Source organism: Trachurus japonicus, chromosome 1 (assembly GCF_045865225.1).
Source record: "Trachurus japonicus isolate A0001 chromosome 1, Traja_1.0".
Taxonomy (NCBI): domain Eukaryota; kingdom Metazoa; phylum Chordata; class Actinopteri; order Carangiformes; family Carangidae; genus Trachurus; species Trachurus japonicus.
Window position 1 is genome coordinate 36,028,585 of NC_140907.1, and position 24,782 is coordinate 36,053,366.

Here is a 24,782-nt window from a genome sequence, read left to right on the forward strand (position 1 = left end):
AGATTTTCCATCCTGCTCAACCCACAACGAGCGGCTGGAATAACACGTTCATGTTGTTAACTCAGATGTTTCAAAATAAAAGTTTCAAAGAGTTCACCGCGGTCTTGAAAGCAGCATTCGAAACATGGATCGTTTTAATCGTTTGAAAAAAGGTTTTCACTTTTATTTATAGGCACAGTTACTGTGGTTTGAACGTGATGACACTGACCCATAAATCACACTGTGCATGTTCAGTGAAGCTGCTGCTGATGTAACGTGACCCGGCTGCGATCAGTAAACACAGAAACAAGGAACTATTGTGAGAAGAAGAATGGCTGAGAAAAATAATCCGCACTTGAAAAGAACGAGGGCAGACTGTTTATCTTCTGCTGGGAAACGAGAAAGTTTAGAGAAATCTGATCTGGTGTTGTCATGGAGGCCACACACACACACACACACACACACACACACACACACACACAGAGTTATGCCTCTGGCTCAGTATATGGGTTTGTGTTCGGGAGAGAAAACAATAGACTCCTCACCTTGCATGTAGCTCCGTTCTGACACTGATCACGGCAGTCGTTGATATCTGCAGAAACGGTTCAGAACAAGTTTCATGTTAAACACTTAAAACTCCATACAGTATAATGGTAGATGTTTGTGTTAAAGCTCCATACAGTATAAAGGTAGATGTTTGTGTTAAAGCTCCTTCAAAATAAAGGTAGATGTTTGTGTTAAAGCTCCATACAGTATAAAGGTAGATGTTTGTGTTAAAGCTCCATACAGTATAAAGGTAGATGTTTGTGTTAAAGCTCCTTCAAAATAAAGGTAGATGTTTGTGTTAAAGCTCCATACAGTATAAAGGTAGATGTTTGTGTTAAAGCTCCATACAGTATAAAGGTAGATGTTTGTGTTAAAGCTCCATACAGTATAAAGGTAGATGTTTGTGTTAAAGCTCCTTCAAAATAAAGGTAGATGTTTGTGTTAAAGCTCCATACAGTATAAAGGTAGATGTTTGTGTTAAAGCTCCATACAGTATAAAGGTAGATGTCCATGTGTAGTGTGATTATAAAGCAGCTCTAGGTTCTAGCCTATATTAATACTGTGAAAGTATCAAAGCCTCAGTCCACAGAGAAATGCACACAGCCTGTATTCAGAAACTGAGCCTTAAAACCAGCCATCAGGACTTCCTGTCACTTTGTGATGTCACAACTAAGCCCCGCCCCCTCACCACCTGGACCCACCATCCATCCAACTGGCAGGATTTGGTTTCTCTGAGTGTTTTATTCTGAAATCTGCTCTGTTATATTGGCTCACTTTAGAAAACAGTCAGCCAATCGGAAGGGAGGCTCAGAGCCTCCTCCTCTCCTCTGATTGGCTGATACCGAGCTGTTGTTACTACTAGACCTAAAGAGAAAAGCTGACAGAGGAGAAGGAAACCTACACTGAGATGGTTTTTAGATCTTCTAATCTAATGGATCAGCCCTTCAAAAGGAAACACAGAGGAAGAAGAAACATGGAGCTTTAAATATCGACGATAGGAGTTTCCAGACAGGTGTGACTCAGCTTTAACCTGTGACATTATTTAACTACATATAATCAGAAAAGAAATAAGTAAACTGGAGGTTGTGTTGAATTTAAGTAAAGGAATCATCATCGTCATCTCCTCCAGACTCTTCCGCACAAACAGATTTCAAAACTTTCCACTGAATTCTTTTGTTTTGTCTTGTTTTGGAACAGAAACTCTCAGAGCTGAGTTTAAAACAAAAGGTTTCTGTTAACGTTTCATATACAAATAAAGATGATGGTTGTCGCTGCAGGCTTCCCCGCTCGGCGTCGTAGCCTAGTACTCACTGGTGTCACAGTTCTGACCCGTCCAGCCGGGGAGGCACTCGCAGAAGTATCCTCCAATCAGGTTTCGGCAGGAGTTGGCGTTGACACAGGGGTTGCCGTCACACTCGTTGGCATCTGAAACACAACAGTAAACACATTAACGTGGGAGCGGCGGCGGCATCTGCAGACAGCGGGACGGAGACGGAGCGAGCGAGGCCTCCTCCACGCTGACGGTTGATTAAAGGAGGAGGATGACTCACAGCTTCAAACCAGCAGAACCAGAACATCTAGCTGCTGGGTACAATAACAATAACAACAACCATAACAATAACACCAGGGGATGTGAGGGAAACACATGGTAGCTACACCGCTACGACTCGCCGGCAGCTGTTAGCACGTACAGCTCTGTTAGGAAGATGCTGTTGTTGGTAATGTATGGAGCTGCACATCAACTGCTAACTGTTAGCATGCTAATGGTATGGCCATTCTTAGCAATGACAAGGTTTAGCAACTCAATATTAACCATGTTTACTATCTTAAATCTAGTATACATTCTAAATAAAGACTAACAATGACAGGATTTAGCAGGTACAATATTCATTAAATCATTTTCCAGGATATTTTCAGGTACATCGTGCTGTGGAGACGTGTTCTTTTCCACCATTGTACCTTATTTTGGACATGATTGTTTCCGTGTTTATTCCTCTTTCACCCACAGAAGTCTGATTTAAACATGTGCAGTCTATATGGCTCATGCTTATTTTTAATATATCATAGAAACGTGTTGTTTTTGTTTTTAAACCACACTGCGGGAGAGAAATCCCTCATGCTCACGGTCCAATACTAAAAACACTCAAGTAACTTTGGAAAATAAATACTTTTTGGGGTCTGAAAAAGTCAAAACAGAGCTCTGGTAGCTGATGTCACAACGTGATAAATAACTTCCGAGAACAACTCGAAGCTTTTCCAGGACATTTGACTTTTTCCATTTTTTTTCCATGACTGGAAAATTGGTCAACCATTTTCCAGGTTTTCCAGGACGTGTGGGAACCCTTATTAACTATGTTTACCATCTTAGTTTAGCAAGTTAACACCTACTGATTTAATATATTTGAAGTTAATATGTGGCCATGATGCTGGCAATGACAAGGTTTAAGCAGATAGGCTATACAGAATATTAACCATGTTTACCATCTTAGTTTAGTTTAGCACTCATGCTAAACAAAGATGCAATGACCATTAGTCGTGCATGAAAATACACCATCTAAATCTGGTCATTGTTAGCATTTAGCAATGTTGACGTTGGCATTTAGTTCATGCTACATAGCTGCACTCTTGACTCAAACAAACAACTTTAACCTCTGTGGTACAGATGGATTTTGTTGCGTGAGCCTCAATCGCCTCGTTAGCTAACTTCAGACAGATACTCAGTTTGTTGACTTTATAAATCTGTTCCACTACATTTTAGCACGTAGCATCACGCTGCAGATGCTTCGTGTCCATGGCGTGCTCCTTTCCCACTTACACATATATATATTACTGCTTTAAATGACGCTTCATTGGTTTTACCCATTTAACCAAAGTCAATGAACAACCAGGGGCACAGATGTCAGAGGTCGGAGGTCACAGCGCGCTGACGACAGATGGAACAAATATCGTTCCAGCGTCTCTGGGACAGTGAAATGTAAACAGTGTTAATGGGTTAGTTTGGAGTCCTCGGTCGCTGCCGAGTCTGGTTTTCATTCAGGGATCAAGAGCAGCGAAAGCACGGGATGTGTCCAAAATCATTCAGCAGTGGAAAACAGGCTCCACACGACGAGGGCTGGCAGACCGAGCTCACCAGACACAGTTAAAGGTTGAGGAGCATCATGTGGTTGCTAGTTTGGTGGGCGGCGGTGGATTAGCGCTGTGGTGGGCCCATCTCAGACTCTGGGACCTCCGAGCCATAACCGCTCCCCCCAGAGATCATCCTGGAGATTAGGGACAAAAACCCTCTGGGAAGACGGAGCTCCGACCAAAACCGACTGACAACGTCCCGGGAGCAACGAGACGGATCAAAACCTCAAATCAACCCCTGAAACCGTCTACGTCACACATGTAAAACTCAAGGGCTGCGATTCAATTTCATATTATTAATGGCCTACCAGTATAGCACTCCCACTACTCACACTTCAAAGTCCCATAAAACAGCTACCATATGGCGCCAAGCTCCAATCTGTTCTTCTGTTGAAAACAAATTGGCAAATCTGATGCAAAACCTCCATTCAGCTCGGTTCGAAACCCAAAAACATGAATGGACTTGCATCCAAGAAAAGATGCCAAGTACCTGGCCTGGACACAATGGCACTGGAGAGAAAACACGGCTAAATATATGTGTTTTGTTCTGTTATTTCATCATAATTTGATATATTCTCATTTTGTGTGAAGGCACCAATTCATTATATTCTTTCCATTGAGGTCATTCTTGGAACACATTGCAAAACACTTTGAAGTTGACTTTTCCACCCTCCCTAAACAGATTTAAGTACCTTGTTGCCCAACAGTGTGAAATAACTTGTTCTTGCTTGACCGAGTTATAAATAAAGGTTATGAATTGAATTGAATTGAACTGAATTTACAGTATGCTGGATGTTAAAATTCATGTTTTTGATTAAAACAATGTCAGTTTTAGTTCTGCTCAATGAATGTCAATACAGTTTGTCTCGCAACATGCTTAGTGCTTTAAACTTTGGCCCCTTGTATGATTGAGTTTGACCCCCCCGGTCCAGTGGTTCTGGTTCTGTGGACTGACCGATGAGGCAGGTCTTCCCGGTCCACTGAGGCGGACAGGTGCACCTGAAGCCGTTGACCAGGTCCTGGCAGGTTCCTCCGTGACTGCAGGGGTTCACCAGACACTCGTCCACATCTGAGACACACGGACAAGACAAAACAGAAAAGGTCCAGAAGTTGAGGAAAGTTTAACAGGAAAAACAGAAATCCAGCAGAAGCAGAAGAAGAAGCGGAGCAGGTCTCACTGATGGAGCAGGAGGGTCCGGTCCAGCCGGGGCCACAGCGGCACTCGAAGCCCTGACTGGTCTCCACACAGCTGCCTGCGTTCAGACAGGGGTTGGACAGGCAGGCGTGGTCCGCTGAGGAGAGGTCAAGAGGTCAATGGTCAGATAAAATCCTGCACAACTGAATTAATAATCATCTAAACCTCAAGACAAAAGCCTGAACCATCTGTTTCCATGGTTCCTAAAAGTCGTTAGAGACTCTGACTTTAATGGTTCTACCTCTGGGGAGCAGGAACGGATCGGACTACTCCATGAAAGTTTCTTAAGCCTGATCAAACGATCACAGATAGGGATGTCCCAACCACATTTTCTTTGGCAATGCAGTAAAAAAAAGAAAGAAAGAGCAACTTTTTATCATTATTGAAACAATGAACAGATCTATGCGTCTACGGCTCAGCTCACTGCCACTCACGCTGTCTGAACGGTCGCCCACTCATAGAAATCTACAGTCCTAGAAGCCTTGTCGCCTACTCATTGACTTTGAATAAGCGCCATAGAGCCTTAATGGTGCAACTAGCACAAGACAACTGTATATTTCTATGCGCCCGCTCTCCACTTTCCGCAAATGTGTGGACGACGTAACGCTACATTTCTGATCCATCAGTGATCCGGATCGTTTCCACCGATCCTTTGAAAATCGCGATCGACCCCAGTTTCCAAACACGTGATTGGATCAGGGACATCGCTAATCAGAGAGGCAGACACTCTAACTACATTTAAGTCTAGGCTTAAGACCTTCCTCTACGACAGAGCTTTTAGTTAGGGCTGGTTCAGGTAGCTCTAAACCATTGTATAGCTACGCTGCTATAGACTTAGACTGCTGGGGACACATCTGGTTACATGGAGCCCTCTCCCTATTGCACGTCTGTCCGTCCTGGGTGAGGGATCCCTCCTCTGTTGCTCAACCTGAGGTTTCTCCAATTTTTCCCTGTTAAAAGGGTTTTCCATGGAGTTTTTCCTCAGTCGATGTGAGGGTCTAAGGACAGAGGATGTTGTTATGATGCCATGTAAAGCCCTCTGAGGCAAACTGTTTGTAAAAACAGGCTATACAAATAAAATTGCCTTGCCTTGCCTTGTCTTGCCTATGTTGCTGACCCTGAGGTTTCTCCAATTTTTCCCTGTTAAAAGGGTTTTCCATGGAGTTTTTCCTCAGTCGATGTGAGGGTCTAAGGGCAAAGGATGTTGTTATGATGCCATGTAAAGCCCTTTGAGACAAACTGTTGGTAAAAACGGGCTAAATTGCCTTGCCTTGCCTAATCACAGATCAAACATCCTGGTGTCAGTTTGATGTTTCCCCCTCACCTCTCTGACAGTCGACCCCGGAGAAGCCGTCGGGGCAGGAGCACTGGTACTTGTCTGGTCCCGTGTTGCTGCAGGTTCCTCCGTTCAAACATGGCTGCCGCGTCCCACAGGTGTTCAGGTCTGGAAGACAAACACATCGTTTATTATAACCTGTAATCAACAACAACTCCAACAACTTGTGAAATGTTTCTGCACCAATCACCTGGCTGTCGCCACCAGGAACCAAAACAGCTCATCCTACCAAAATAAAAGCTTCTACATTCTAACATTTAGAAGAAACTGTTTTGTTCTTACACAGTTTTCAGGTCAGTTATGACATTAGCTATTCTTCCTGGGGTCCTCAATGCAATTTTAAAAAGAACATAGTCTACATACAGTACACACATTCATCACTGTTACAGATCACTGTAACATGTCATCATATACACAAACAGCAAACAGTCTAGTCTATAATATCATTATTAGGTGCAAAGATTACATCATACATCGCATTACATTACCACAGCAGTTCAACCCGCAAATAAATTCCTGTAATAAAATTATTATACATTACATATTTCTTACTCATTGAATTTTCACTTTATTTAGATAGTCTATTTTAATACCTTTTTAAAAATGTGTTTTGAGTTAATATTTTTTATGTTATCAGGTAATGTGTTACATCATATAATAGCTCTGTATATTACAGTGTGTTTTAAAAAGTTTGTTCTTGGTTTAGGTGCCAGTAAATTATCATATCTTGATTGTCTGGTTGCATATTTATTGACATTTCTGGTGAACACTATCTGATCTGAAACATACTGTGGTTTTTTATTGTTAATCAAATTTCTCATGAAAGTGAGGAGACTTCATTTTAGTCCGTCTTCAACCAGAAGCCATTATAAATTCTGGTGCATTTTTAAGATATTTGCATGGAGTGAACAATTAAGAGCAACTCTAGCAGCTTTGTTCTGTGCAATTTGAAGTTTTCTAATATCTTTGGTGGCCGCGGATGACCAAATAATCGGGCAATAATCCAGATGGGACGACACTAGAGCCTTGATTACTTGATTCAGAGTATCTGATTCGACATACTTGGAACATTTTCTTGTCACAGCAATACTTTTACCCATTTTCTTCATGTGTGTGTACCTTTGTCACACAGCTGTCCTCCATAGTTGGTGTCACAGAGACACTGCCAGGGCTCCACACAGCTGCCGTGAACACATCCAGGGTGAGGGATACACTGATCACAGTACTCGCCCTGCCAGCCGTACAGACACCTGACACACACACACACACACACACACACACACACACTTAGTACCGATGATACAAAGCGATAAACCCTTTTCTCTATCTCTACATATTTCTGTCCCCAACTTGAACCTTCGTGTCTGAGCTGAAGCAAAACAGACACATTTAAAAAACATAATTTAATTAAATTATCTTTAAAGTAAACACTGACGATCACAGAATCAATATCTGGTTCGGCTCTCGTACGTTTCTCTGCTGAGCCTCCGGGTTTTTTCCAATCAACTGCAACAAAAATACGTCTAGAAAACTAGAAACAGACAGATGTTGGTTCTCACTTGCATTCTCCGGGAACTTTACAGGATCCATGTTCTGTGCTGCAGCCCTGTCTGCACATCGCTGACAACACAACACACAACACACAACACATAAACAACACAGATAAACAACTGGGAGCAAAAAACTTTGATCATGACTGTTTTAATAAATAATTTTCCTTTTTGTTTTTGCATCGATAATGTAATTATTATAATAATAATATGTCTGTGACACATATGTGGAGGGTTCAAGGACGGTCAGGATAAAGGAGAATCATATGAACAGCTAAAAACATGGTTCAGTAAAAAACAGCTCTGTGAACATAATAATATAACACATAATAATTTTTTTTTATTTACAATAATAGGCACTTTAAAAATGGCACTTTATGACAGATACGGCCTGATAATGACATTCACTGTCGGATAAATGCACTAGGGATGGGTATTGATAAGAATTTAGCGATTCCGATTCCATTATCGATATTGCTTATCGATTCGATTCCTTATCGATTCTCTTATCGATTCTCATTGGGTGAGGGAATAAAAGAGAAATGGGTTTGTTTGCATTAATGCAGTGGTTCCCAACCTTTTTTGGCTCATGACCCCTTTTGACATCACAAATTTCTGGTGACCCTCATTCAAGATGAGCAAGCTCAGATATTTGTATATGCTGCATTTTATTTGATCTTGATTTATATTCAAGAAAGTGAATGTATAAAGAATATAGTTGTTTAAGATTGTGAAAAATAATTAGTTAAAAAAAAAAAAATTAATCAATTACTAGACATTTAAGGCGATCCCATTTGAATTCCAGGCGACCCCACATGGGGTCCCAACCCCAAGGTTGAAAACACTGCATTAATGGCTCTGACATTAAAAAAGAAGCCAGGACCGACCTGCCTGGACAGGTTAACACTAGACCACTGTGGCTGTGGGCCAGCTGTGCTCACAGGAGGAATTTAACAATGTTTCCATTACATAGTTTTTATGCATCTGTATCTTCTCACTAGTTATTGTTTTCATAACGTTCGTTTTTATGCGGAGTGAGCGAGCGAGCGAAAGAGAGAGAGCGCGCAAGAGAAAAGACACAGGGCGCAGCTACCGTTTCACGTGGCTACGAGCAAAACCTGAAACGAGGTGGTTGGAAATGAAGAGAGAAAAACACAAAGAATAGACATGTAGCCTGTTCAGGAGACGTTGACCTGTCCTCACGACGTGAGGGAGGGAGGACCGGAGGGTGGCTCTGGCTCACAGGTTAGTGATGAGGAAACGTCACTGTCAGCTGCATCTGTCAGCAGCTCCGCTCCACACAGACACCACACTAACTTTATTTTGGGAGAACAAACGGTGACATGTGGATATAAACACTAAGCATCCTCATTTATAATGAAGATTGATTTTAACGGAGCGTTACGTAACGTCATTAATCAATTAATGCGCGGGTTTCTGAACCAAACGGAATCGATAAGGGAATCGTTAAAGCAGACACGCACACGATTCCAAGAATTGATCCAAGTTGGAACCGGTTCCGAAGAGGAACCGGTTTTCGATACCCATCCCTAAAATGCACTTTAACATCTCACCACTTTTGTTCCTTCCAACTGATGCAACCATTGTGTGATGTATTTGTATTTGTACTATGCTTGTCATTTGTTTTGTCTTTGTCTTACTGTAATTGTATTTGTGGACCGACCATGATGGGACTGCAGATGGAAATGAGCTCTTGAGTCCCATTACAAATAAAAGAATAAATGAAACTAGAATAAGAATGCATTTCCTGCAGGAAATGCGTGTGAATGCTGAAAGCAGCTGAACGCCATTGCTGAAGCAATGCTGAATGAGCTGAAGAAATTGTTGAGTTAGCTAGAGAGAGGAGTAGAAAGAAAGACAGAAAGAAACAAATAAGATTCATTCATTCATTCTTCTTTCTTTCTTTCTTTCTTCTTTGTTTGTTTGTTTCTACTCCTCTCTCTAGCTAACTCAGCATTGTTTCAACAATTTCTTCAGCTCATTCAGCATTGCTTCAGCAATGGCGTTCAGCTGCTTTCAGCATTCACACGCATTTCCTGCAGGAAATGCATTCTTTTTCTAGTTTCATTTATTCTTTTATTAGTAATGGGACTCAAGAGCTAATTTCCATCTGCAGTCCCATCATGGTCCACAAATAAAATTACAGTAAGACAAAGACGAAAGAAAGAAAGAAAGAAAGAAAGAAAGAAAGAAAGAAAGAAAGAAAGAAAGAAAGAAAGAAAGAAAGAAAGAAAGAGCAGCATTCACACTAATGAAGTACGACCATGTGTTGCGTTCAGAGCCCATGACTCACCGGTGTTGCAGTCCGGACCGGACCAGCCGTCCACACACGTCTTGTTCCCGTTGTGGTCGCACTCGTAGTGGCCGAAGAAGTCGTCTCGCGGCCGGCAGAACTTGTTGCAGCCGAAGCCGTAGTAGTGCTCGTCGCAGCCCAGCCGCACCTGGAAGTGGAACTGGGCCACGGGGCCGTTGTGCTTCAGGCTCTGCCACTGGCGGCCCGGGTTGATCATCCCCGAGTGGACCGCCTTCTCGATCAGAGCCCCGCTGCCGCCTGTGAACGCAACACAGCCCAGATTAGAAGAACTTCTTTATCCACAATCAGGAAGCGACCAAGTAGACAAGTTCAAATATCTAGGTACATATATTGATTGTAACCTAAATTTCAGTGAAAACACAGACTATATTTTTAAAACCTGTAACCAACGTCTCCATCTACTGCGCAAGCTCAACTCCTTTAGAGTGAGCAAGCACATTATGGAAACAGTTTATAAGAACCTGATAGAGGGCATTCTAACTTTCAACATGGCAATGTGGTACGGTAATCTAAACAATAAAGGAAGAAGCAAGCTGCAGAGAATAGTAAACCTTGCCTCAAAAATCATAGGGACAAGACAGAAACAATTAAGTTGTATGTACGAGGAAGTGCTTAGGAAAAAAGCTGTCAAAATAGCAAATGATCCCTCTCATCCACTCAATAGGGAGTTTGAACTTCTTCCCTCTGGTAGACGTTACAAAGTACGAAGGGCAAATCGTAATATTTTTTTTAGTTCCTTTATTCCTAATGCAACTGGGGCACTAGACACCATGCCCCGTTGATGTGTTGTAATGTAACTGCCACTGCTGTCCTGCTTTTTGCCTTGAAGATGTCTGTGTGTAAGTGTTGTTGTTGTCCTGCCTTTTATGAGACCAAAAACAAATTTCCACATCGTGGACAATAAATGAAACTAACTAACTAACTAAAAGTACTGAAGCATTTCGGGTCACTGGGGGGCTTTTATTTTGAAAAAAACAGTGACTCTTTGTCTTCTTTTTTTGTTTTTAGCATCACAGGTAGGGATGTCACGATTATAGATTTTCTTAGTACGATTATTGTCAGAGAAATAATCACGGTATTACGATTATCACGATTATTATGCATCAATAAATTTCACAACACTATGAATGTGTAAAATCAAATATAGTCAAAATATAATTGCATTACTAATCTCTTAATATAGGACCAGTTAGGTGTTTAAACATTTAAGTCGTTAATTGTCATCTATACCAAATGTTAAATTTTTTTTTTTACAATACAAATGAAACGCTATAACATATAACCAATTCAGTGTTAATTTAGATAAATGGACCAGTATCTGTGCGTTTACCTTTACCTTGGTGCACATCTGCAGATATGGTTCCAACATAATCTTTTTTGGAAAGTGACGGTATTTAGGAATCTTTACGATCAATTAATTGTGGCGTTTAATACCGCGATTAATTATGAAAAGTAGTAGTAATCGTGACATCCCTAATCACAGGTAATTTATAGGCTAATAAACTGATACTGAAGGCCGTAGGTAGAGGAGAACAGACTCTGCTGCTGTGTTCGTGGGCGTCGGGACGTTTCAGCCGAAAATGCTGAGTCGCTCTGTGGTATTTCACCGGCGGGGGGGAAAGTGTGGTCGGGCCGAGGTGACGACGTCTCGATGAACCGAACTGAAAGAGCTGAAAAAAAAAACCACTGGAGCTCGGTGCGGGAGCAGGTGTTGAGAGCAAACTGTGACTCTTCACATCATGGCCAGGAAGAAAAAAAAAAAAAAAAAGACGAGGAAAATGGCACCGAGGCAGCAGCCCAGAAAAATGATAGGCCATGCCCCCCTTAAAATAAAATAAATATAAAATGTATCCTAGATATTTGAGCAAATCTTCAAAAAGAAAGTAACACAGCTGTGAAGAAAACATCTGGATCAGAGCGTCACAACATCAGGGCCCAGTTGTTCAAAGTATCCAATGTAATCCAGGATCATGTAATCCATCTTTACTTTTATCCCAGTTGTTCAAAGCAAAATTAGATACAAACCTTTCAAGATTACCAAATCCTGACCTGATCTGGTCTGGCTGTTTAAATAATAATAATTTAAAAAACCAGTTCATTAATCAAATACATTGTGAATATTTTTCCATGTGTTTTTAATTCAAACTTCAAATTTCTTTTCAATATCTAGTAACTGGGCACCAAAACTGGATTACGTGAACTAATCTGAGCTCAGAATCAGTTTTTAGTTTTGAAACGACACATTTTCAAGATTTTATCCAATCCATGATCCAGAATACAAACAGATTCCTAACCCTGGCGTCTGACATGAAGCTGGAATATACAGACTTTATCATAGACATGTGAATGTATCAGAATATAGAAAGAAAGAAAGAAAGAAAGAAAGAAAGAAAGAAAGAAAGAAAGAAAGACCGAAAAAAGAAAGAAAGAAAGAATAAAAGAAAGACAGTCAGAAATCTGATCAGGAAACAAGAAAGAGAAAGAGAAAAAAGAAAGAAAGATAGACAGAAAAAAGAAAGAAAGATAGACAGAAAAAAGAAAGAAAGAAAGACAGAGAGAAAAAAAGAAAAAAGGAAATAATAAAAGAAAGACAGAAAAAAAAGAAAGAAAGAAAGAACGAAAGATAAAAGTAAGAAAGAAAGACAGACAGAAAAAAGAAAGAAGGAAATAATAAAAGAAAGAAAGTCAGAAATCTGAACAGGAAAGAAGAAAGAGAGAGAGAAAAAAGAAAGAAAGAAAGAAAGACAGAAAAAAGAAAGAAAGTCAGAAAGAAAGAAAGAAAGAAAGAAAGAAAGAAAGAAAGAAAGAAAGAAAGAAAGAAAATGAGTTTCCTAACGAGCTGTTCAGATGTATTGAGTTGTCGACAAAGCGCTAACGATGCTCAGTGTACTGGAAGTGCTGCTCCTCTTCCTCCATCTGACCCACTTCTCTTCACCCGGGCTGAACCGACCGACGACGGCCCGACACCGTGTTCGGGTCCGAGACTGACCCGGTGCCGGGCTGTCGTCACGGCAACGTGCCACGTCACTTAGCAGGTCGCTGCTAAAGGGTCAGTGTTTGCTCTGTCCTCGTTTGGCTCATCAGCACTTTGTCAGTTTGTTTGTCCGACGCTCGGTTTCTGAACGAACCTCCAGATCTCTCACAGCAGCTTCACCCCCTTTACCCCCCCTCACCCCCCCTCACCCCCACGCTGCTCTGGGCTGAAGGACGAGGAGGGGAGGGGTCAGCAGACTTCACACCAGGTCTATAATGGTTCCCTATGAGACGCCAAATACAGCACTGAGCCAACACACACACACACACACATATATATACACTATTTACAACCAGTTTTCTGAATGGGCCCCCCTCTCCCCTCCCCCTCCCCCCTCCCTGAGCAGCCGAACGTGGGGGAATTATTTTATCGCTGCAGTAAAACAGGAAGTGGAGAGAGAGCTAAAAACTTCACAAAAAAGGTAGTTTCATGTCTCAGGTTTCTAACAAACAAACAGAAATTAATGTAATTCACATAAATCCTACAATATGTATAATAGTTTGTGTGTTTTTTCAAAATAAAAGCTTGTGGTCAGGGCGATACAGAAATAATCCACTGAACCGTTTCAGATTGGCTTCATTTGTTTGTTTAAATACAAATATTATGTTGAACTATTGAAATTATATATAGAAACATAATAAATTAAATTCTTTTTTATTGAAATAATTGATTTATTTTCTATTTTATTCGTTTTCTGTCATTTAAAATCTCTTTAATTCATTCTTATATTCTATGTTCTGTCAGTAAAGTAAGAAAATCGTGAATGAATGAATAAATAAATACAGTGGCTTTCTGATGTGAACCTGTTAAAAACCTCACGAGTCTGTCAGCTCGGAGCTCTGGGGTCAAAGGTCAAGTTGGTGTCAGGAGGAAACCAAACAGCAGAGAGACAGGAGGATAAAGATACTCACTGCTGGAGGACGAGTCGTTGTTGAAGTCTAAAGCCTCCACGATCAACGTGTACGACCTCTGCACGGAGAGAGAGAGAGAGAATCAATCAATCAATTAATATCTAATTAACAAACATTTTCTTCATCAATTAAATTTGATTAAAAATCTGAAATGTGAAGATTCATTTCAATAAACTGAACTTTTTACAACCTGAACACCAATGAAATTAGAGCTGCAACAATTAATTGATTAACTGCACAATAATCGATTATTAAATTAATTGTACAGTAGTTTTTTTTTTTGTTTTTTTCTTCTTCAATGTGAATGACAATAAACTGAGTCTCTCTTTGGTTTGTGGACAAAACAAGACATTTGAGGACGTCGTCGTCTGGTGGTTTGAGAAACACTGATTGATGTTTTTCAACATTTTTTTTTACATTTTATTGACGAAACAACTAATCGATTAATCATTTAAATCAATAAATCGTTTAAAAACCAATCATCAATTATGAATAAACCATAAATATGTGTGTGGTAACCACCGTGCCGACACGAGGACGGTCAAACACAACAACAACAATAACACTGATGCCGCTGTCACTTTCAACAGGTCGGTGCCAGCCAATCAGAAGAGAGTAGGGCTCTGACACTCTCTCCTGATTGGCTGATTGGTGTTAACCGTGGTATAATGAGCGTATACCACGGCTACTATTCTAAAGCCTTATCACAGCGTAGCTATCACTCCGCGTCAGGTAACGTATGACTAGACTGGTATGAATGGAAGTGTTGCCGAACTGTCGGACTGTTGCAGTCCGTAGCAAAAGACAGTTGATGATTTTACGATGTTAAAAAATGGACTAAAGTAGTTGAATTCACATTAACTTTCACCTCCGGGGAGGGTTAACAATGGTAGAGGGGACTGAGCAGTGACTTTCACCTGAAAAAAAAGACGAGGAAAAGACGAGATGCAGAGCTACTTGGAGCTAACGTCTGGAGAGGTGGGACTATTTTTTTCACAGTGAGGCTATTTTATTGGATAATATTTCTGGATGAATAAAACTACATGAAATTGATTGCGTATCCCTCTTTCATATTGTCATTATTGGTAACCGTTTGATAAAAGCAATATATCACTCCAGTCCGTGGTACATGCTCATTATACCACTCTAAGGGGGTAAGAACGCCCCTTAGCCGTGGTATAATGAGCATATACCATGGCCTGGAGTGATATATTGCTTAAATGATCAATGTCACCTGCGGACCGGCGGACAGCAGCATCTTTATTTAAAACGCCGGCCCGCGTGCGGCTCAACGGCGGCGTACTGTAGGTGGTCTCATCCGTCACAGCAGCTTCGACAAAAACCGCTGCAGGAAAACCCACAGAGCGGCGGTTCGGCGGTCGGCTGTGATGTCGGGCGTTCGAGCGCCCGGAGCGGCTGACAGGATTATTGGGCGTGATGAGGCGTGACAGGACAATCACACGCTGTTCCCGTGCTCTACATGTTCTACACGCTGAAGAAGACGTATGTTTGTCCTGATGCAGCTGAGTTCACAGAGGAACTCAAACCAAACCACAGAGTCACAGCTGCACAACAACAAGAGGAGGAGGTTTGGACCTGCTCAGCTCCCGTACACATACGTAACAACAGCTCAGTGTCAATCAGCCAATCAGAGGAGAGGAGGAGGCTCTCTTCTGATTGGCTGACTGTTTTCTAAAGCGAACCAATATACTAGAAACAGAGCAGATGTCAGAATAAAACACTCAGAGAAACTAAAAATCCTGCAAAGTTGTTGGATGGTGGGTCCAGGTGGTGAGGGGGCGGGGCTTTGTTGTGACATCACAAAGTGACAGGAAGTCCTGACGGCTGGTTTTAAGGCTCAGTTTCTGAATACAGGCTGTGTGCATTTCTCTGTGGACTGAGGCTTTGATACTTTCACAGTATTAATATAGAACCTAGAGCTGCTTTATAATCACACTACACATGGACATCTACCTTTATACTGTATGGAGCTTTAATACAAACATCTACCTTTATACTGTATGGAGCTTTAATACAAACATCTACCTTTATACTGTATGGAGCTTTAACACAAACATCTACCTTTATACTGTATGGAGTTTTAACACAAACATCTACCTTTATACTGTATGGAGCTTTAACACAAACATCTACCTTTATACTGTATGGAGCTTTAACACAAACATCTACCTTTATACTGTATGGAGCTTTAACACAAACATCTACCTTTATTTTGAAGGAGCTTTAACACAAACATCTACCTTTATACTGTATGGAGCTTTAATACAAACATCTACCTTTATACTGAATGGAGCTTTAACACAAACATCTACCTTTATTTTGAAGGAGTTTTGACATCATCAACAACAAACATGCGTGTTGTTGTTGTCTTGTGGATCTCTTGAACGTTCCCGACTCTTTCAGAACCAGTGAACCTCGACCTCCATCTTTCTCCTTCGCCGGCGTCTCACACACCGACAAACACGACGTCAACACAGGAAGTTTCTCTCCCTCCATCCCTCCCTCCCTCCCTCCCTCCCTCCCTCCTCAGTCTGAACCTGCCTCCACACGCCTCCTGACTCTCTGTTCTCAGACTTTTATTTTCCCACAGTGAGGAACGTTGCAGCAGCCAGTTAAAGCAGCTCCATCAGACAATCAGAGGAGGATCAGGGAGTTGATGGGAAAAAAACCACCTGGTGTTTGTTTGCTGGGCAATGTTAGAGCCATTTTGTAAATTACATTTAAATTTGTTGGATTTATCCTTTATATACAGTATTTGAGGTATAAGAATGCCTACTAGTTAGTAACAACTGCTCTCTTCTTATTGGCTGAGACGTGCGTATGTGATATGTGCGTAATTTGGTTCAGTTATGATTATGGAGGCGAGGAGAGCACACTAGTTTTTGACCGTGCTAATGATTATTGCCTGATTTTGGATTGATACACAGTTTTTTATTGCAACATCAGGGTTTTTGCAGTTTTAACCAACTCAAATGTAAGACTTTTTTTAGACCTTTTTAAGACCATTATGAATTTAACACCTATATCACGACAAACAAAAACGTACAAAAAAAGTAGTTGTAGTTGTACATAATAAAGCACAATGAAGAGCATTTCATTGAGCACCTGTCTAAAATTATTGTGTTATACGCGTTGCCTTCAGGGACAGTTTTTCATCAAGCAGTCCCTCTAAAACAACTCTGTCTGGTAACGTTGTGTTATTATCTCATAGCGTGGTGAATGTGCAGGTCACAACTTGTCCACCAGAGCGTTGTGGAGTTGTTGGATTGTGTATTTGATGAGTTTGATGATGAGAGAAACCAAGAAATCCCATAATGAGCCTCCGTAGCGTAGCTCTGAGCAGCTCGCGGCTCTGCTCCGCCGTTCTAAAAATAGCTTGCACCGACAATTAAAGGTAACAAACCTACTGCTATGACTATAGGGATTATGGCAATGGGCCAATTTGCCAAAATGTTGAACTATCCCTTTAGGACTTTTCAAGGCCTAAAATTTTTAATTTTCAACTTTTAGACTTTTTAAAACCCGGCGGAAACCCTGAACATGTTTGTTTTCCCTGCTGGGTCACGAGGATCCGGTTTCAGCCAGAAAGAGAACGAGCGGTGACGCAAACGATGTTGCAAGAGCAGCTCAGATGGTTCCAGCTCGGTTCTGCTTTGGTGGCAGTTATGTGGCGTTGGGGTAAACAGCGCCGTGGAACACTGCAGACACGACACGCCGAGGAGAACCGGCAGGAGAAGAACCAGGGTTGGGGGGGGGGGGGGGGTTCACTGGTTTTTGAAAGACCAGACCGGGTTCATAAATCGGACTGATACCAGATCCTGCATGGGGGTCTTGATTGAGCCGTGCGAGGGTTAAAACTGAGCCGTGTGAGGGTTAAAACCACTGGACTGGACATCAGACCCAGATCGGTTCTGGACGCGGAGCAAAATCCAGGAAAACAACTCATCAGCTGTTAAAACATGAACTGAGACAGGATCATGTGTCCTACTCACTATATAGTGAATTCAATATAGTGACTATATAGTGACTCACTGGTCAAATAAAAAAACACTTTCGGACACGACTCCGCTGCACAGTTAATGACGTATTACGTCGCGTTATTAAAACGTTCCGACCGCGATCGTAGCGGCCGGTGTAGGTACCATGGATACAACCATGGTAACGGCCGGCGTAGCATAGACCTACAGGTGTACCAACATAAAAAGAGGAGTAAAGCAATATATTAAGCGGTAATAAAGACGTATTAGTGTTGTCACGATACCAACATTTTGGTACCGGTATCGGTACCAACATGTTTTTCGATACTTTTTGGTACATTTCCACATAAAAAGAGAACACAAAAAATGTCATTATTGACTTTATTTTAATAGAAAATCTTAGAACTATAACATATGCATCAGTAAATAATCAGTAAATCAGTAAACAGTTGCTGCTGCTGCAGGATTAAAATTGAAATTTCCATTTATATTAATCTGAACTCTTCCTAAATTAAATTATTGGTGGTCTGTTTAAAAATGAATATCAACTGCATTATTTGAGGTCTGAAAACACTGCATCTTTTTTTGTTATTTTGACCAGTTGTAATTTTTGGGAGAAATTGTTATCAGTAGTTTATAGAATGAAACACAAACATTCATTTTACTCAAACACACACCTATTGTTTCCCACACGTAGACCAATGTGGTGCAGCGCCACAGAATCAAGACCAAGCCACAAATTGATTCTGCCCCCCCCCCCCATCAACATAGATTCAGTGCACTATATAGTGAACATTAATACTAAACATTCAGACACCACTACAACACGGCCTGGTCACTACGGGGGATTTCAGACACAGCCAGGATCACGTTGTTACATAACATATGGAAAGTCCACATTTTGTTGTGATTGGTTGTTTAAATAAAGATTGAATTTGGCCTTGTAAACATTTGAGATATAAAGGAAAACACACTGAAGGAAGGGAAAAACTGCCCCAGTGCATTGTGGGATGGGGGGGGTGTTGTTGTTGTTGTTTCTCCTCGGTACCAGACTCAGAGCCCAGACGAGGCTCCGCTCACCGACCAAAACATGGACGTTTCAGACGACCACAGTCCAGAATCATCAAAATCATCCACTCGCTCTGTATATTAGTCATTTTCCCATCATGCCTCTCTCTCTCTCCTCGTTTCCAACAACGGTTCTCATGAGCTTTATTTTCCTAATGATCCGTCAGAACCTCAAATTAGTTTGACCTCAGTCACAGAGGTTTCATATTAGAGCTCCTTCAAAATAAAGGTAGATGTTTGTATTAAAGCTCCATACAGTATAAAGGTAGATGTTTGTATTAAAGCTCCATACAGTATAAAGGTAGAGGTTTGTATTAAAGCTCCATACAGTATAAAGGTAGAGGTTTGTATTAAAGCTCCATACAGTATAAAGGTAGATGTTTGTGTTAAAGCTCCATACAGTATAAAGGTAGATGTTTATGTTAAAGCTCCATACAGTATAAAGGTAGATGTTTGTGTTAAAGCTCCATACAGTATAAAGGTAGATGTTTGTGTTAAAGCCCCATACGGTATAAAGGTAGATGTTTGTGTTAAAGCTCCATACAGTATAAAGGTAGATGTTTGTGTTAAAGCTCCATACAGTATAAAGGTAGATGTCCATGTGTAGTGTGATTATAAAGCAGCTCTAGGTTCTATATTAATACTGTGAAAGTATCAAAGCCTCAGTCCACAGAGAAATGCACACAGCCTGTATTCAGAAACTGAGCCTTAAAACCAGCCGTCAGGACTTCCTGTCACTTTGTGATGTCACAACTAAGCCCCGCCCCCTCTCTTCTGATTGGCTGACTGGTTTAATACCACAACAGACTGATACTCCCATAATCCCCTGCTGCAGCTGTGACTGATGTTTCTGTAGAAAAAGTGATTCAAAAAACAGAAGCATCCAAATAAACAAAAAGGGAAAAAATGTAAAACAGCAGAAGAGAGAAAGAGGAGAACATGAGTCATGAGATAAAACAACTGCAAAACAGAAAGAGGAGGAAGAGGAGGAGGAGGAGGAGGAGGAGGAGGAAACTCCTGCTGATCATCTGACCATCACCGATCAAAGTGAAGTTTAAAAGGATAGTTCAACATTTTGTCAAATTGGCCCATTGCCATAATCGCTATAGTCATAGCTGTAGGTTCGTTACCTTTAATTGTCGGTGCAAGCTGTTTTTAGATCGGCGGAGCAGAGCCGTGAACTGCTCAGAGCTACGCTACGGAGGCTCATTATGGGATTTCTTGGTTTCCCTCAACAAACTCATCAAATACACAATCCAACAACTCCACAACGCTCTGGTGGACAAGTTGTGACCTGCACATTCACCACGCTATGAGATAATAACACAACGTTACCAGACAGAATTGTTTTAGAGGGAAATACAGAGACTGCTTGATGAAAAACTGTCCCTGAAGGCAACACGCATCAGTGGTTTTGCATGTATTTCCCTCTAAAACAACTCTGTCTGGTAACGTTGTGTTATTATCTCATAGCGTGGTGAATGTGCAGGTCACAACTTGTCCACCAGAGCGTTGTGGAGTTGTTGGATTGTGTATTTGATGAGTTTGATGAGGGAAACCAAAAAATCCCATGAGCCTCTGTAGTAGTGTAGCTCTGAGCAGCTCGCGGCTCTGCTCCGCCGTTCTAAAAACAGCTTGCACCGACAATTAAAGGTAACGAACCTACTGCTATGCCTATAGGGATTATGGCAATGGGACAATTTGATTAAATGTTTAACTATCCCTTTGAGACGTTGTGGTTTCAAACAGTCGTTCACCTCCTCACAACAAACAGAGCTTCTTCTCTCAGCATCTTCACAAACATCTGGTTCCAGACACGACTGAACTCCAACTCACCGGCCAGGCGAAGCTGAAGGGCAGCACCATCTTGGCCTTGTTGCCGCGTAGAGCGAAGGTGTTCCCCCCGAGCACGGGCGTGGAGGCGGAGCCGAAGCTGCAGGGCCCGGCCGACGACACCTTCAGCTGGTATTCCTTCAGACACACCCGGAAGTAGGTGTCGCACTCGTCACCGTCGGCCGCCGCCGTGGAGCAGCGCTGATCGGCGGCGGCGTGGTGGCGCGGTCCGTCACAGCAGGCGCCGCTCTGCAGCCGCCCGTTGACGTTCTGCATCGACAGGATCTGAAGCTCGAAGTGTCCCGAAGCCGAAGACACCTGCAGACGGAGGAGGACGGAGGAGGACAGGTGAGTCATTGAACAAAACTTTCAACCCTGGAACAACGACTCTGTCAAAACAGTGTTTTTTGTTTCAGGGTTGAAGATTTTGGCTAAAAAAAAGCCAAAAATCCTTCATTATCCAAGATATGTAGCATTGAATTGAATTTAAATTGAAATGTGTTTATTTCGGTCATACAACACCAACATCAAAATCAACCATTCTGTGTGAACAATTTAACACATATTATACACAATTGCAACCATACACACACACACACACACAAAAAAAGAAAAGATCATACAGTGACCGAAAAGGGAATAGGCTGAAGCCCAAGGCTTATATTATATTTGCCTATCCTTTACACTCTATGAAATTACATTACCTAGAATGTCAGCAGTCCAATATAATAAGATGAAAGTAATCATTACTGTATTTTATAATTTTTCATTATTTTACATTTCAAGGCTTTCTTAAAACTCAACAAAGAACTACATGTCTTCAACTCATCACTGAGCTTCAGGAAATCATGAAATTATAATATTTTTTTCCTCAACAGTTGTGAACTATTATTTATTTCTATAAAAGGAGTTGAGAGGTTGAGCTTGACGATGTGACGATCTCACTATAAAAACTACGAAATATACTGTATGTAAGAAAAGATGTTTAACACTTTCTTCTCTTTACAGTTTGTTCTTCTAAAGACTCAACGGTGAGGATGTTGGACTGAACCATTATTATCAAAACGGGGGAATTGGTATGTTGTTACGGGGTTGAACATGATAAAATATTACTATTTCATAAATAATTGATAGAGTTTTGTATTCTTTTGGTTAAAGTAGTCAGGAATATTACTGTATTAACCCAAAAAAAATGGTTAATTGCAATTTTTACATTCAATTCAATGGATCTACTCCTTAGCAACCCACTAACACGCATTTAAAGTGTTTTTTTGTGTTTTATAATCCAAAGACACGTGGATCCATCAATTTATGCAAAACAATGTTATTCTATTTGAAAGTCTTTGAGATAAACCTGAGGGACGTAAAGTAGTGGAGGGAGAAACAGGTCTCAGGTCTAAAACCCACAAACCCACGAACCGAAGGAACCTGCAGAGACCAGAGACCAGAGACCAGAGACCCCGACTCTCCGTCTCAGAGTCCAAAACCTCCTGAAGAATGACAACGTCGTCTTAGACGTCTGTCAAAGCTCCTCAGAGACGATTCACAGCTCAGTCACACGTCTGTGATGTTTCCACTCTGTCACTCAACATCTGGAAACTTACACTGGATCCTCAGGTCTGAATAAAGTCTGAGCAGGAAGCTGAAACTATCAGCTGATCGATCAATCAATCAATCAATCAATCAGTCAGTCGACTGACAGGAAGTTTAAAGAAAACTTTGACGAAGGCTGTTTTAGTCCTAGAAGAGTTGCTCTGGTTCTCATCATGGTCAATAAAACAAAGGTTGATTATGAAAATATCCTGTTGATCGACTATTGATTGTTATTTGCAACAAGTTTTTGGGGCCGATATCAATATTAGAGATTAAAGAATGAAAGCGTGATCCGAATATGAGATTCAAACACTTACAGTAATAGGACAAACATACAGAAACTCAACATATTCCTGTTTAACAATCAATAACTCTGACTATTGATCCTGCAGGAAACTCAGTGTGAATCAGTGGAAACAGATGAATAATTGTCCCGTCACTGTGTTTTCCTACAGTGTTGTGTGGACCATGAACACAACACCAACATCAGGAGACCACACAGGTCGGAGCTGAAGTCTGAACACGACTGACTTCAGATCAGCCACCGGAACATCAGATAAGATCAATAACAGGTGAGTTTCAGCAGCAGCAGCAGAACATCTGGACATCTGGAGCAGAACATCTGGACCAGAACATCTGGAGCAGAACATCTGGAGCAGAACATGAAGAACCAGAGTCCATCAGAGAGAAAGACCTGTTTACACACCGAGCTCTAAATGTAAATCAAAGGTCTCAGCAACATCTGGCTCACACACATACAGATGTTTGTCTTTTATCACAACTTCCTGAAGTAAAAAATCGTCATTTTCTTTTAAGTTTTAGTTTAATTAATCAGGAATATTTAAATAATTGAAGTATTTATTCATTCTATTTGTCTCTTTTAACCCTCCTGTTGTGTTTATTTCACAGGAACAACAAGCAGATGTTTAATTATCCCCCAAAAAATGATGTCATTACTAACAATTCCATCATTATTTAGTGCAATGGTTGATATTTACCTCTCGCAGATAGATAGATAGATAGATAGATAGATAGATAGATAGATAGATAGATAGATAGATAGATAGATAGATAGATAGATAGATAGATAGATAGATAGATAGATAGATAGATAGATAGATAGATAGATAGATAGATTCTTCAACTTTAAAATGTGTTAGTTTGAGCCAGAACATCTCAGAGCGGTTTAGTATTTTGTACAGTTTCTTTCTGTTTTCTTTCTCTCCCATTATTGTTTCATCTCTTTGAATCTGAGGGTGAACCTTTACAGTTTGATGATGTCACATGACACAACAACTTTATGGAGAGAGAGAGAGAGAGAGAGAGAGAGAGAGAGAGAGAGAGAGAGACCCACACCTGACCTCATTTTACAACTTCCTGAAGCAAAAAATCATCATTTTAGTTGAATTAGTCAAGACTATTAAAATAATTGAAGTATTTATTCATTCTATTTGTCTCTTTTAACCCTCCTGTTCTGTTCATTTCACAGGAACAACAAGCAGATGTTTAATTATCCCCCCAAATTCCATCAAGATTTACTGCAATGGTTGTTATTTAGATAGATAGATAGATAGATAGATAGATAGATAGATAGATAGATAGATAGATAGATAGATAGATAGATAGATAGATAGATAGATAGATAGATAGATAGATAAAAGTTTGTTCTCTTCTGTTATTGTTTCATCTCTTTGAATCTGAGGGTGAACCTTTACAGTCTGATGACGTCACGTGACACAACAACTTTATGGAGAAAGAGAGAGACCCACAGCTGACCTCTGACCTCTGACCTCTCATCATGTCACCTCCAGGGGTTTTAGACCCGGACTGACCCGGACCAACCCGGACCGACCCGGGACTGACCCGGACCAACCCGGACCGACCCGGGACTGACCCGGACCGACCCGGACCGTGCAGTGCAGTGCAGTGCAGTGCTTAGTTACCTGGAGGCGCGCGCAGAGCAGCACGAGCAGCAGCTGCAGGCTGAGGACCGGGCTGCGCGTGAGGCTCATGCCGCCGGTGGCTGTCTGTCTGTCTGTCTGTCGGTCTGTCTGTCTGTCGGTGCCTCTGCTCGGTGTCGGTGATAGTTAGTCCGGTCGGTGATACTAGATACTAGTCCTGGTGGGTTTCAGTCCCGCTCCTCCTCCTCCTCCTCCGACTGGGACATGCACGAGCTGCTGCTGCTCCCCCGAAACAAAAACTACACAAAAACAAAACAAAACAAAGCTCCACCACAGAGTCCACTGGTCCAGTCCCGTCCGGTACCGGGACCTTCTGT

General features: G+C 41.3%; 1 protein-coding gene across 1 annotated transcript in view; it reads right to left on the bottom strand.

Annotated features, from left to right (window-relative positions):
• LOC146992435 (protein jagged-1b-like) overlaps positions 1 to 24,552 on the bottom strand; it is a 38,519-nt gene extending 13,967 nt beyond the window's left edge. The window contains exons 1-11 of the mRNA XM_085786458.1: positions 24,448 to 24,552; positions 20,915 to 21,229; positions 14,013 to 14,070; positions 10,047 to 10,304; positions 7,742 to 7,802; positions 7,302 to 7,432; positions 6,171 to 6,290; positions 4,830 to 4,943; positions 4,607 to 4,720; positions 1,837 to 1,950; positions 525 to 571 (exon numbers count right to left, since the gene is read on the bottom strand). Coding sequence (XP_085642584.1) covers positions 525 to 571; positions 1,837 to 1,950; positions 4,607 to 4,720; positions 4,830 to 4,943; positions 6,171 to 6,290; positions 7,302 to 7,432; positions 7,742 to 7,802; positions 10,047 to 10,304; positions 14,013 to 14,070; positions 20,915 to 21,229; positions 24,448 to 24,516 — 1,401 coding nt within the window. The 5' untranslated portion in view covers positions 24,517 to 24,552. The remainder of the gene's footprint in view (positions 1 to 524; positions 572 to 1,836; positions 1,951 to 4,606; positions 4,721 to 4,829; positions 4,944 to 6,170; positions 6,291 to 7,301; positions 7,433 to 7,741; positions 7,803 to 10,046; positions 10,305 to 14,012; positions 14,071 to 20,914; positions 21,230 to 24,447) is intronic.
• Between the last annotated feature and the right edge of the window lie 230 nt (positions 24,553 to 24,782).